General features: G+C 36.0%; 1 protein-coding gene across 5 annotated transcripts in view; it reads right to left on the bottom strand.

Moving 5' to 3' along the window:
• Positions 1-1797: 1797 nt before the first annotated feature.
• The window catches only part of OPA1 (OPA1 mitochondrial dynamin like GTPase), a 53313-nt gene continuing 39368 nt past the window's right edge, over positions 1798-15742 (bottom strand). For 4 of the 5 annotated variants that reach the window (XM_080410593.1, XM_080410596.1, XM_080410595.1 and 1 more), the window contains 2 exons: positions 4298-4375; positions 1798-3777 (listed from right to left, as the gene is read on the bottom strand). In XM_080410593.1, the coding sequence (XP_080266719.1) occupies positions 4311-4375 (65 nt within the window). In that variant the 3' untranslated portion in view covers positions 1798-3777; positions 4298-4310. Of the gene's footprint in view, positions 3907-4297; positions 4376-15742 lie in introns of all 5 variants that reach the window. The other variant, XM_080410594.1, reaches the window with a different exon arrangement.

Genomic DNA, 15742 nt, shown 5'->3' with positions numbered 1-15742 from the left:
ACCTAGAAGCAGAAATAGTCAAAGAAAACTCATGCTGCAATTCTACAAAAACAGCAGTATCATCACAGACTGAGTTCACATGGCAACACCTTCACTGACATAAAAATATCTCACAGATTGCCAGGGACAAGTCCCATCAGGAACAAAGAGTTCTGACTGACTCAAGGGGCCCTTGGTCATACTTGGAGATCCCATATTTCAACATTTCTCAGCTGAAGTGATGAAATCTCTTGCATCTTTCTTAATACAATTGTTCAGAGTTATTAAGTTACATTGAAGACAGAAAATTAAATCTCAAAACTCTAGCTTTGGATATACATCATAATTCAGTTTAGGTTCAAATATAGCCAGTCAAAAATGAGATTAAAAAAATCATTGACTGTGAAATAGAGAATACCAGTACATTTGTAATAACTAAGAACTTGACTTGATATCCTCTAACTTAACTATACTTCCTTTCGAAAAAATTTTTTTAAACATATTTCCAAGTTTTTCATCTTTCTCACGGTCTGGTAACCACTCAGAAGGAATAATTCTTGACATTTGAAAAAGCACTATTTGTACCTTTTTCATGAAGCAACAGAAAACCCCCTGGCCATTAATATTTAAACCTTGGCTCATAAACTTCTCATTTAATGAAAACCAGAAATATCTTACCGTACCTACATGACAGTAAAAAACATGCTTGGAAAATAAAATATCTATTTAAGGAGTAATTATATTCGCATTTGCTAATCTCCTCCCTAATCTCAAAAAGCCACAGAAATTACAGATTACTCTTTGCTCCTTACAATAGATTGCTTTATGCAGAATTTGAAGGTAGTATACGTAATACAGAAAAATATCCTGAACTTGTGCAAAGGAGTTTGGAATAACATACTTTTCAGTATCACATGACTTTTAGAGACAGTTTGAATAATTCTGTTTACTACCTAAAAATTGTTGTAACAGTCAGCATATCTTTCTTATGCTGCTTATCATAACTACAGCCAACTATCTAGTAAAATACTCCTTACAAGGAGCAATTTTGAAGTGGCCATCTAACAGCACTTAAGTCCATTTTTACCTTTAAATGATGCTGACTTACTAGTGAGATAGGCACAACTTGCCATAACTCTCTCTTTCCTCTAACCTTAACACAAAATCCTATAAAAACCATCAAATTCCTTGTTGCTTGTTGTCAAGACCATTTTTACTTAGTTTAATCATGAAATCAAGTTAATGTAGAGTTATAATCCTTCACTGATCCCAACATGCCCATGTCTGCAATTTAAGCTTTGTGAAGCAAATATGCAGCACCTTCAACTCCACGGTTTTACCAAATGTATTTTTTCAATAGATTTTGTAAAATTTTTCTTCATCTAAAAGAAAAAAGAAAGAAAAAAGAGATACATTGCTGAATTCATGTGTTAGTAAACTGACTGCTCTATAATTCTTAAGCCCATTGTCCCAGTAAGCATGTTTACTTTAAAAGCACCTGAAACTAACACTTCATAACCAGTCTTCATTCATATTTTGAATATCAGTTCATTATCTAAACTTCCAGAGAGGTGAGTTTTCAACATAATGATTTTTCATAAGACATCTTTGTCTAAACATATTACATAAATAGTAAGGTAATAATTAATTTATATAGAGACAACACATAGAGATACAAGATAGTACAGTTACCCCTAACTTGGTGCTGACACAGCACTTCTGAATCAGGCATTACATTAATGACCATTAACAGTATACTTCTGCACAGTTCAACAAATGAGAAAGCCAAATTGACTTCTGAATTAGGCGCAATAGCACTGTGTTCAAACCCCACATTTTATTATTCCTTCAGTTACATTTTTATTCAATAAATACCTAGTTTTCATGGAATATATCATGCTAGAGTCTTAGATGAGCAGCACAGAGAAGTTGGAACTAAAACTACAGGAACATCACGCTAAGAGAGATGAACGCTGGGCCACTGGATGCAACATTTCGCAACATTTACATTACACAAGTTTCAAACAGTGATCTCTAGGTAAAATGCAAAAGTTCTTTTTTTGTTGTGTTTTGGGGTTTTTTTGTTTGGATTTTTTTTTTTTTACAAAAAGTGATTTAACACAAGTACAGACTTATTTCACTTGCTATACAATCTAAGGACTCAGCCTTCAGAATTGCACAAACTTACATTTCTGAAGTTATCTTCAGAGAACGATGGTAACACAAGCAATTTTTTTCATTTTTCCATTCACAACCACTCATTTTCAGGAAGTAACTTTAAACAGAAAATCCCAAAACATTCAGCTATATCACCTTGAAATATTTAACCTCTCAACACCATTTTATGAATTGCTCTATGTTAACTTTTTGTCCACTTGACTAAACATTTTATGTCTGAACATTTGGGGAACTCTTACCAAATTTTATACTGTTTCCTCTGAGAGCAAACAAAAACAGTATCTGCTGGAAAATGTTCAGATTCCTCTGTCTTAATTGCCACACATCAAAATCAATAGCCTTTTCAAAAGGGAAAAATAAACCTAGGTCAATTTTTCAATGTACATAATCAGACAACTGCAAAACAAACTGCTTCAGGCCTAATGTCTTCTTCCACAGAAGTATTCAGCCGTGTATCCAGATCATTTGTGGCAAAGTGTGGATAGAAAAATACAGTGGTGATTAATCACCAGGCACCTATGATACAGAGCCTATATCATGCTTACATTTGTCAGAAGTGACATTTCTATGGCAGAAGTGAAAGGCAGTAAAAGAAATACTACTTACTATTTTTACTATACTGAATGACAGAAATCAAGTGGGTGTGGAAGGACCTTGTGCATATCATTCTTATAAAAATGATTTTGGTCTTACAGTAGGTATTAGAAAAATGTAATTAATTACAATTTTCCTTTTTTAGTTAAGGAGGTTGGACAAGTTGGAATTTTACAGAGTATCTTTCTACATTTCACATGTACTCGATCAGGTTACTTTGTACCTATGGTAAAGGGAGAAGTTAATAAGAAAATCAGAGTCTGTGCAATCCCAGAAATGAAATGTAATCGGCTATGATTCAAAAGTAAAAACACATTAGGAAAGAATGGGGAAAAGGAGCAGCTGCTGACATTATTTCCCGAGCCAAACCTTTTAAGGTGCCAGTGAACAGCAGTCTGTACTTCCAAGTGAAAGCACTACAAGAATTGCTCGGATGATGTCTCTCAGGAGTTTAGGAGTTGAACAAAACCCACAGCTTACTCTCAAGATCTCAATACCATGCTTTTAAATCTGCACCAGAGTGGTCAGAGAATGCTTCAACACAGAGCATAACAAATACAAATGGCATTTCTTAGAAGGGTGTTTTAATGTACATACAAATACTAAAACTTTATGTCAAATGCCCAGGATCATTTGCAGGCAAGAAAATGACAACAGATAAAATCATTTTATGAATCTGATCCAGCTCTACCATACAAGACAGATGCCAAAAATAAAAGCCTTTTTTCCTTTCAGGAAAAAAAAAAAAAAAAAAGACCTTAAATGTACAACTTCAGCAAGCTCCCAAGCTATCTCATGGACACACAAGTCAGACTCTTCTGTCATGTGCATGAAGCTTCAAAAATTAAACGAGCAGGTGGATTTTAATTGAACTTCTCAATCCCATGAGACATTATTTTCTTTCTCCTCCAACATTTCAGGATGCTCCCCAAAAGACAGGAAAGAGAATGGGACACAAAAGCCATTTTTATTCAGTCTTTTTTGTGCAAGGTATCCTGGAAAAGGCTGTATTCCTGTGTAAAGTTGCTGTTGAAACAGAAAGGGGATTATTTTAAAATGTGTGCAAATATATGACACACGCTTTTGAGAATTAATACAGAAGAAAAATTTGGAAATTAGCTGCATGCAAATATTTTTGCTAACAATACATAGGGCCTGTAAGGGAAAAAAAAAGAATCAGAACGCTTTTATAGACAAGCGTTCCCTTCATTTTGATTCCAGCTAGTTATGCCTTCTTTCTCGTAACACAGATAAAAATAATTAACTGAGAGTAATCAAATAGCTTACGGTGTTTCACAATATCTGAATAGCCAGCCAGTAATTGTATTTCTACTGAGTTTTGTATTTGCTTGTAGTGTAAAAGCTGAAAGTACAGTTCTGCAGACCAGAAACAAGAAGCAGCAGCAGCAGCCAGGCACCACAACAAAATAAGAAGGAATTTTCACAAAGTCTATATGATAATATATGCATTTACAAGAGATGGATAATAATTTTACACTGAACAATGACAAAATTGTAGCACTCTTTATGATCTAAATGTGATTACCTGCTTGAACAATCTACTTTTCTTGATGGAGGGCTTCTATGAAGGCTTCAAGTTTTTCCTGGATTTCTCGAACTTTTTCTGGAGGAATTAAGAAGATCATTGTTCAAATACCTATTACTTAATTGAGGATATGCTCAGAAAGAAAAAAAAAACAACCAATCAAAAACCAATCACCTCAAAACCTGCAAACATAAAACCTGATGTTGTATTACCCTATGCATTTATTTTCTTTATTTCTAAGATTCAGAACATTTTTCTACATCAGAAGAAATGAAGCCCTGTCCCATTTGAAGAATTTCTACAAACATATTTTATGATCATCATGTTAATTAATAATTCAAATATTTACCAAAGCAATCAAATTATAGAAACACTGTGTTTTAAAACCCTGAAATTTACGTTCGATCATGCACAGTAGAACTACTGTACAGCCATTACATGTAAAGGAGTTGTTGTCTTTTAAATAATGCCCACTAATCCCTCTCTCTTTTAACCAATTATCCGTATTCTCCACAGTAAGTGTCACAAACACTACTAATCATTCTAAAAAGAGCTGAAAGCTAGTGCCCTTTCAGCAGGGAGAATTTCAAGGAATGGAACATCAGTATTCAAGACACCTATTCAAAAGGGCATGCACAATGTTAAGAATGTTTAAAATTTGCAAATTATTTCCTTGCATTTCAGTAGTAACCAGATGGATATGGGCAGAATTTTATTTTATATAAATACTACAGCTGGGAGTTTATTTCTCTTACAAAAACACGTCTTGAACACAACTACAAATAGTTACTAAGAACGAAAAGGCAACATTGATTGGGAAAAATTCAGGGGTTTAGGCATTTTTCCACTCTTTCCTCAATTCCATACAACACTTGTCATCATATAACCGATTTGATTTATTAAATTGCTTATGAAGCAAGATTTAGAACATAGCTGGAATCCAAAGCCTGTGAGATTTCCTGCTTCTCTCTCACCACATCCTCATTTGAAGCTCCTTCTGCGTGTGATTATAGCCATGAAAAAACACACACTTCAGAAATATGAAGGAACAGGGGGGGAGCAGTGGGACAGACAAAAATAAGTTAGATGTGTATAAACACAGATAATTTTTTTTAAGCTAAAAATACTATTGGATTAAAGCCATGTGTTCCCTTGTATGAGATAGAAGGTTTGAGCTTTTTTGTTGTTGTTTTAAATCTTTTATTAATGTTTTCTTTGCTTTAGCAATACCATGTTATACACTTGTTTGCTGAACTGAAACAACAGCAAAACAAAAAGAAAAATAAAACCATCAGCCTTAAACGGGATACATAAGCACAAGAGGAAAAAAGAAAACAACCTCTGAAGAGTGCTCTAATGTAGCTAAGAACAAAAAGTTTCATCCAGTAACAAAATGACAATCCCAGAGAGTTATGAATTCCATTTTAAGTAATTATAATGGCAGTAATAATAAAAAAATCAACAAAATGTTGTACTCCTGTTCTAAGGGAAGTAGAGATATAGTTAGCATTTTAAATAAAATATGGAAAATAGCTTCTGTGAGGATGAAGAAATCTCAAACTTCTATCTTTATCAGGCAGCTCTCGGGTGATGAAGGACAAGCCACTTATACTTTCAACACTTCAGTGTCCCCTTCCCCAGTAGGGCTCATCTGCTCACACAGATGTACAGGGAGGCTGAATCACACTCCTGGTCCTAAAGAAAACACCAACGAACTTTCTTGAATTATTTTGATTTTTTTTTTTAAAGTACTTCTATATTACATGAAGATTACAGTCAGTGTGAGGGGAAGAAGCTGTATCCTGGAAGTTAAGAAACAGCAGTAACTGATTTTTACCAGGGAAAGAAAGTATTAAAACCAAAATATGCTTGATGCAGTTCAGCAGAATCTTTGAAAGCTGCCAATGAAAAAAAGTGGTCCCATGATCACTTCTCCTTACTAAGCTCATTCAAAGTGTTTTCATTACTATCTTTTTAACTAAAAAAAATTAAAATATATATGTATTGTTTGCATGTCAGTGTATAAACCTTGTGCAATGAAAACATTAATTCTATGGCATTTATTTAGGCAACTACTTAGCTCAGCTTCCAATACTGATGTCTCCATGTACATTTACAAAATTAGCCTTTGAAATAATGTCCTATTATCTTGGACAGAGTTGATACATTTTTGGAAATTATTAATCCTGGACCTCACTCTCCAAAGTGAACAACAGTTGCCAGTGAAAACTGGAGATTAAATCTCACAACCCAGAAGGTCTCTTCATGTCATGCTTTCAATAGCTTTATTTTTTGTGATTTTTTTTTAAATTGCTATATGCTTTCCCCAAGTATGTTCTTTATATTGATCAAGCCATTAGACTTAGTGAAAGCAGGCAGATTTAGCAGTATTAAATGCAAATATTTTCCCTTCTCAACCTCTTGCTAATGAAATATTCCAGTCCTGAAAATTAATAGCATCAGCAAAAATCTGTAATTATTTCACCCTTAAAAAAAAAAAAGGTTTGTGCCAACAAAATCTATTTTAATTTTCTGATTAGGTCATATTAAAATAACAGGATAGCAAATATGTATTCCACCAGAATATACTGAATCAGCTGTGTTTGCTCAGAGAACAGACATACTAAAATTGACTCCATATTATGAGCACTTTATTAGTTTTTATACTTGGACTGAATTGAAATGACTGCTTAACTGTAATAATTATGAGGTCTTGAGGTAATTTAATACTTTGAAAAAATACGCTGGCTATTCTTAAAAAAGAACAGTTACAATGACTGCCAAATAGCTGCAATTATTCATGCTATAGCCTGTATTCTTAGCAGTTGTAAAGCCTTTTGCTGCAGCAGACCCCAGTCATCCTATAACATTTTCCCACAAGTCCATTCTGTAGCACAGAGAAGCAGTCTACAAAATTGGTTTACTTTTCAAATAGGCTAATGGCAGAGTTAGGCATTTACACAACACTAACCTTAACAAACTAGTAAATATAAATGCTCAGGCAGAACTCCTTTAATGAGTGCAAGTGCAGGGTCTGCAACTCTGGGATAACTGCCTGTAGTTTCATCAGCACCATCTGACACTGCATTTGGAACAACAATTAATGGTTACAATTCAAGAGTCAGATGTTACCCATCTTGATTTAGGGAAGTTTTCTCCTCAGTGCAATGCATAAGCTGTGTACCCACATTTGCAGGGTTTTCATGGACACCTAGATCAAAATATTAGTGACGTACACTTGTAAATTATAGTATGTTTTGTTTTAAGGAATGTTTACCAATGTGCCAAGCCCAGAACATCATTTGTGTTTCAGGGAAGAATACTTACTATGTAAGTGAATTAAGGAATAGATGAAGGTGATCAGTTGCTCCTTCTAGGTTTTGTGATACTGCGTTTCTCCATGTACAAGTAAACCACAGATTAAAAGCGTTCAGCAGCCTAGCAAATTATTTTTTTAACAGGTCGAACTACCCAGCACTGTTATACAATGCTCAGATATCACAGAAGGCTGTTAAAGTACTACACTCTTATTATATGGTACTACAGAAGTTTAAATATATACTATCACTTACACTGCATTCTAGAAAGGCAATGTGGTCTTTGGTACTTTTAATGCAGACCTGAAGTTACAAACACATAATTCTTCCAGCACCTGTTAAACAGTGATCAAAACCCAAATGAAATCAATGAAGAATAACTGTAACTAAACCCTTGCTTCCATCTTTAGAACAGTAACATTCACAGGCCTAGGGGCAATGAATGGCTATTCTACTTCCCATTTACGCTGTGTTTACCTAAAAGATAAGCTGGTTCATACATCAACTCATTATGCCTCTTGATCTGAGTCATGAATATTCCCATAATCCTCCCTCCATATCCCATGAAATTTCACGAGGAAATTCTTTATTCAGACATCTTGAGTTCCTCATTCACGCTCAGTCTCTCCTTATTTCCATATGAAATGATATAGCTACCCGCTCATTTTCTTGTCATTAATCCTGTGATCCTAAATCTAAAAGGCTCAAAACCAGACTAATTGATCTGTAATGAGGATTTGGGTACGCTGTGAACACAGAAAGATGCAGCCATATATAAAGTTCAATTTTCCTAATATTATAAGCTGGCCAGAAGGGAAACCCCTGAAATATTCAGTCTTACATGGATGGCTTGCTTACTGATTGCTGCCTCAGCTGAGCTTATCTCAAATAAACTCAAAATAATACTAAACACAAATTAGAAAAGCAAACTACGTTACTAATGTATTTCAACCACGTTCTAAGTAGCAAGAAAAAGTTTTCTAGGTATTTTCCAACTGCATTAATTGGTCTAATGAAAGATGTGTCCTCTGCCCACAAAACCTGTCTTGCTTATGCTTCTGAAGAGAAATGAATTTTGTGACATTCAAATCATACATGCTTACCTGTAAAAAACTAATGGTTTTAGCACAGAATCTTAAAGATGTTCATGTCTGCCTGTGTCAGAACAGGGAGAAAACTCCATTTCAGGCAAAACAAAAGGTTTTCCCTTCCCCTGTTTACAAGTTTGCTCATAAGATATCAAATTCCAGTTGCAGTATCAAGAAAACTTGTAAAATCTTTCTAGACACAGATCCATCTTTATTTTGTACTTTGATGGAAAATACAGCATGAAAAAAACACGATAAAAACATGTTAATACCTAATTATAAATTCTCCTGTTCTACATTAAAGTAATTTCTGTCTCCAATTAATGTTTACATGGCTTTGATATTTGAAAGTTCATGGTTGTCCCTCCTTCTGCTCTGGATTGCGTTTAGACTTTAGTCCTTTTAAAAAAAAAAATAAAAAATCTTCCCTCCTTTCTTAATCCCTTCCTTGCCTATAAACATTCTCACCGCTTGCTGTGCTACTTCTATGTTATGGTTAATTAACCACAGAGGCAGAAATGTTGAATTTACTGCTATGAATGCATCATCTTTCCTCTAGTAAAAAGGAAAGCCCAGTCTGTAGTCAGATTTCATCGGAATGCACAGAAGCACACCATTAAAAACTGGAAATGTTGATCCACAGTTTCCTATTGAACATCAAATTTTAGCTTAGGGTTACCTAAGACACAAACCTCGTATTTGTACACAACCCCCTATGAACAGACAGGTGGAGAAAGGGTGGGGGAGTGGGGTGGGGTGGGAAATCATCTCTTTGGAGTTCAGCCTTTTGTACCACATTCCTGGATTTTCCAAGGGCCATGCAAAGGCTTTACTTCTTGTTGAAATAGTATGAGGTGTACTGCTCATAGCCACTCAAATACTGCCCCAGAAAGCAGACTTTCCACCCACAGTTGGGGTGGACTTGCATCAACATGCTTTTTCATCTCACAACCACAGCTTAACAGCTACTATAACTTACTGATTGTTGCAAGGTCATGTCCTGCTGAATTGTAGAAAATCCTTTGATACTACCCATCACACTTTTTGCCAGTTTCCTCTTGTTCACATACCATATTTTCCTCTGGATGAGGCCAAAAGGCAAGCTAAATTTGGGTTTTTGGTGGGGTTTTTTTTGGTTGGCTTTTTTTTGGTGGGGGAGTGGGGGGTGGGGAAGGCAAAACCACCCAGGCTGCCCTTAAAGAGACAGAACATCATTTATCAGCTGCAAAGACAGATTTATAAGTAGAGGGCCCCCTCTGTTCCTTTAAGGCTGCAAAACAGATGGGAAGTGAATGGACAGTCAAAGGGTCAAGAAAACACATGGGAGGTGCTGCTTGTCTGCTCTGTGTATGTTCCCAGCATAAGAAAGAGGTCAAGATTGTAACTGCATGGCTGGGTGCTGGAAAGGCCTTTTCTTTAAGCTGTTACAAAGACAAACGCTGTTCCTCATCCTGCTGTCAAACTGCTATAAATATTGGTTTGTCAAGAGATTTTCAGCAGTTAAAAGTTTTTTTAAAAGGCTGAGCCAGAGGATGAATCATGTGAATGATTCTTAAACAATTAGCTCATTAGTGTAATAAAAGCACTGCAGAACCCTGAACAGTTTAAATGGAATTTATAATAGTTCATGTAGTAAATCCATGAATCATTAAAAATATTCAGCCTTTAAAATGCAATCTCGCAGACAATAGCTAGCATACTCTTCAGTTACTAGCAGTTAGACTGAATGAAGATGCTAACTGATGCATGTTGTAGCAGCTTTCCTTTATTGTCACAAAATGTTTCTTAGATGTATTGCAATCTGTAATGAGATTTGAATTTGCAGCCCGTTTGAGTTCTTTCTATAAATTCTGACTTCAAAGTATGCTCACTGGAACAGGATAATTTTGGTACAAAAATGTAAACACATTTACAAATCAGGCTTCCCCTCTCAGACGTATGAACATAGACATCCACCATTATATTCACCAGAGCTACTGACCACTTTTCTACTTGCCTTAAATCCCTTTGGCATCTTGAGAGAAAAGGTATTTTAATCTGAGCAACAGTTAGAATGGCTGTACTCCAGGTATCAGTTCCAGAACAACAGTGAGGAGGACAGGGACATGCGCTAACTACCCAAGTGCACCAGGTGAGATGCCTTCATTACTAAATAGACAAAGATAGTATTTCAGTGTCCTCTCAGAAATATTTATTTTAAACTCTAGAATGAGACTAGGTGCTAAACATATTTAGTATCTCTATTAAAATCTCCAAGGGTCAGTCAACATATCAATTTCATGGATACGAGTTCATTAACAACTGCCTGCTGGTGACCTGGCTGAAAATCACCTTTTGCATGGCAGTAATAGGAGAAAACACAAAGAAGCCCATTTCCTACAAAGACAAATATATAGTGTACACTTTTTTTCTCTGTTGCGGGTGAATCCACCTCTAAAACATGAAACGATTTCCTCCAGATTGCATATTTAGCCTGCTGCAGAAACATAAAATCTTAGTCTTAAGTAATTTTAGAGAGGGGCAGGGGGATGGGGAAGTCACAGTTGCCATCACTGAAGTAATTTTTGTTGCAAGTATTAATATCATATTAATTATTAATCCCTACATGTCATACTAGGCAAAGGTATCAGCTGCCTGTATGAAACAGTATCACCTTTGTTTCAGACTAAAGATAACCAGGTAGCAGTACAAGAGAGCTCATCTGAAAACACTTCAGCTATTTTTACAAGGTATTGAGCATTGGAACGTTATTTTTGCATTACTAGTAACGATTTTTAGCATCAGAAACAGGAATTGTGCGTTGTGCTGCTGAAACTGTAGTTTACTAATCACTCAATGTCTTTATCTACAGCTGTCTCAGATTCTGCAGCTTAATGAAATGGCTTCGGCACCACATTTCCCTCCTCAGAACAGAAGCTGGCAACTCATTTCCCCCCTCCCGGAACAGAAGCTGCCTGTGTTTCTTGGAGCAGTCCCCAGGGCTCCTCAGGCTGGCAAGCACAAAGTCTTTCTGTTTCTGACAGAGCATATCAGAACTGAGGTATGGGGCTGAAGCACAACTGACAACTATACAGACCACTGACTTTATACAGGATGTTTCTATGGGCTATTACACATCAGTCCCGCTTGTCTACAGAAAAGAAATTAAGCATTACCAAATCCTGATGCGAGGTCACACACACGTATATACTACTTTACTGTCATTAAGGTTAGCTTAACGTACAAATTCTTATTAATCTATATGAAGCTGCAAGTTTATGAGAGACACTATATGCAACAGCAAGGTATGACTTGGGCACCTTTCAGTCCTCTGTCTATACCTTAGATTTTTAATTAAAACTGTTCTAATAACTCAATCTTTCAACAGAATTTAGGTGTGCTGCTTACTAGACTTCTAGAAGGAGCTCGGTAGCAGAATGACAAGGCAAGCTCCTAAACCAGACTCACATCTTGTATCAGACACAGAAAGATTTAATTTCAAAATCAAAACTGTTAAGCTAAAATGAAAAACTCATTATTTTGGGTGGAAATAGTGAAAAATATAGAGGCAAACCAGAAATATTACCCAATTTTTCATCCAGTGATGTCAAAAAAATGAACATTACCTTTTTCTTATGCAGAAAGTACCTGTACACCTATAAAGGTAAATTACTTATGTAAAGGCTACTGTAACCATAAGTCTATAAAACTGTAAAGAGACTTTAACATAAGAAATAACTGATAGATGTTGGTTCTCCACCCAATATAAAGCACACTCAGTAGTTAGCATATTATTTTATTATCTAGCTATCACAACTATTTATGTGAAAGTCTCTCTTAAAAGAGATTGGAAAAAGAGATGGTGATGAGATAAATTTAAAAATTATAATAAGCTTCATTTTTTATAAACAGAAACTTAAGTCGTCATGCCCTGAAGAAAAACAGGTTGTTCTATTATTTTTTCTTAGTTTGTTATCATTCCTAGCTGAAAATATTTCCTTCCCTCATTTTTTTTAATGTAGACTTCCAAATCGGAAGCAAAGTGGAATCCACTACAACATTAACAATGTGCAACATACACGACACTGAATTCTCCAGCTACTGGAAATGTGAATATTACTTTTACTCCACAGTTCCATACTAGTTCAAAACAAATACATTGGTCAGTTTACAAGTTTGCATTTATATAAACAGTAATCTCTCTGTGATAAGTACTTATTTAAGTTTTGATTAACAGGTACTCTCATAAGCAACCAGTACTAAAATGAAAATAATATCCAATTTGATGTTTTGATCCTTGCATCATTTAAGGAAATTTTAGGAAATAAATAAATTTGGCAGACAACACCAGAATGACCCTCAAGTACAAGAGACATAGGTCTAAGGTAAGATTAACAGGCATTAAATATGTCATTACTTATATAGCAGTTTATCATTATTTTTTAATGTCAACCTTAATCGACAGGCTTCTCTTAGCCAGTGACAAATGTGCCGAACTTTGCAAGGATCCGTTTTAGAACCTGGACATCAGTGCCTAACTCTTCATCAATAACCTTAAGAAATCACAGCAGACAGACTTTGGTCATCTGGGATTCTTAAGTTAAGTAAACCATCACTCCATCACAGGAGGTTTACAAGTGATGTATGTTTTCCCTTGAGGATTACTTCCCTCTCTGAGAAGATGCAGCTTTTTAAAGCACTTTCTGCCATGACACAAAGCAGGAACTACCTTATCTGCACTTTGACACAGACAGTCCTACACATTCTTCTGGTTTTAATTCATTAGTTTTGTGCAGCTGCCCCAAAACTCAGAGCGGACAGGGGTGGGGGAAGAACTTAAGCATTCAACCGGTATCTTTCATGTCAAAGCACACTTGCTTGGGTTAATTTCATAAATCATCCACATGGAGTGAAAAACATTGTAATAATGCAAAACCAATTAATTCACATGCTAACAGAGTACCAGAAAGTTAGCATATCTACTAAAAACAACAGGATGTATTGTTGCTGACTTGCCCATGTTCACAGGTAGGGGAAATCGAAGACATGACGACAAAGACTGATTCCAAGCATGTTGCCTCCTGACTTCCTGCACCATAGAGCACCAGAACCCTCTACAGAGCTCAAAGGGAGCACAGGAGTCATGCTGCCACCAGCACACTGGTGACATCAGCACAGGCCTGAACTTGTTAAGACACAGATGGCGCACACTTTTTCATTTATGCCCAAATCTCAAGCAGTCAGTCAGCCTCTGATAAGATGCAGGCCATATTAACATCCTGGGGGAAGCTGTTGGCAGGGGATTGTGAAGGTAACAGCTCCCCTGCACACGCTGGCCAGAAGAGTTGGAGATGTGTTTGTTGATTGCCAGAGGGAAACGGCAACTCTGCTTTTGTCTGGTTAGAAGGCCACAGCATCTCCTGGTGTAACTTTCTGCCAGCTCAGGAGCAGACTATAAACAAGGCTCCTCACTGCTACAACCAGCTGAAAGGAGCAAAGCAAGGCTGCTGCCACTTCTTTATGTTGTCTCACTTACATAGCTTCTAAAAATTCAGTATTTAGGCATCATGGAAGAAATAAGAGCATAAAATAACTGTAATTTTTCAGATTCTTATAAAATCACTCCTCCATTTAGATTTCCTAGCATGCTTTCCTCTTTCCCATGTCTGTCTATGAGCAGCAGGGGTCACATGTGGGCTCTACTTTTGCATACCTTCAAATTTCTACATAATTTTCTTATCTTGTAAACACCAAAAACCATGTTGGTTCCGAACAAGCACTTTAAGGATCAGTTTAAGGACTACTAACAACTGCCTTTTGAGTTCTTTCATGTCTGCATCTAGTTTCTACATGAAAATTACCCAAGATCTGCTTATTTGAGAGAAGATCTTTCCTCCTACAGCTGAGCTTTGCCCCTATGAAATGCTGTAACCTTTTAAAGAACTTGAATCTCATGACAGGAGAGAAAATGGAAACAAAGGCTTTAGAAAGCCAAGTCAAAGTATGATTTTAAGGAGCACATATAATCAACAATGTCATGCAGTACAGTGGTCAAATCGAAATATTGTTGACAATTACCTCAAGGGACTGCAATTAGTTACAGTAATGACCAAATATAGGATTAGTTTCACACAACATTTTAATTCTGCAGTCAACAGCAATGAAAAAAAAGTAACCAGAGGAATTCATTATCTGCAAAGTAGTGCTCACAGACTGTATCCCTAACTTTACATAAATGCGTAGCAAAAAAGGAGACTTGCTTGGATTTAAATCAGTTTGTTATATATAACAGACAGGACAGAGCCCACTCAGCTTAGCCAAATACACCACAGGAATTCCATTCTGAGTCAGCAACTTGCATATGGAAGTACCAATCTTAGCTAACATTAGCTGTAATTGCATTAATATGGCAAGTTTATTACATGCATGTATGATACTAAAACATTCATGCTTGAAGTTTGCAAAAGGTTTACATTCAACACTAATGGACTCAACACAAAAGTTAAGAATTTAATACAGTGACTTCAAATCAATGACTTCGGATATAAAACTTGAAAGAATTTTACCATAACACTGGTTTATTTAGTTTTTAAGTGTTTTAGTCTTTACAAGAAAATAATTAAGTTTTGCAAACTGTTATGTTTCATACCTTGCAAATGTATGATAAGTTTTAAACAAATGGCCCTAAGCTATCTTTTTTTCCCGTGGGGACTCACTCCCTGAAAGTTTCAAAAACCTTTTGTGCACAATGAAGCCTCAGCTAGCCCATGACACCTGTACAGGTGTCAGCATTACTGATAAACGAACTTGGAGGCTGACCCCTTCACATTCATACCTACTAATTTCAGGATCAAGTTTCCATAGGCATTCTGCAAATCCCTTCCCACCTCCTTCCAACAGCTCTCCCTGTGTAAATGCACATGGTTTTACTTATAATTTGGTGAAGTTCTGTGTTTTCTTTTCCTTTTTTAACTTGTGAGGAAACAGGATACTGGATGAATAGTAACTGACCTAGGAAAGATGCTTTGTATGTACTATCCTTGTATGTGTTTATCCTGTGC

The sequence above is a fragment of the Falco punctatus genome (assembly GCF_963210335.1).
Source record: "Falco punctatus genome assembly, chromosome: 13".
NCBI classification, from domain to species: domain Eukaryota; kingdom Metazoa; phylum Chordata; class Aves; order Falconiformes; family Falconidae; genus Falco; species Falco punctatus.
Note: the sequence above shows the minus strand (reverse complement) of the source record. Positions and strands in the feature narration are given on the sequence as shown.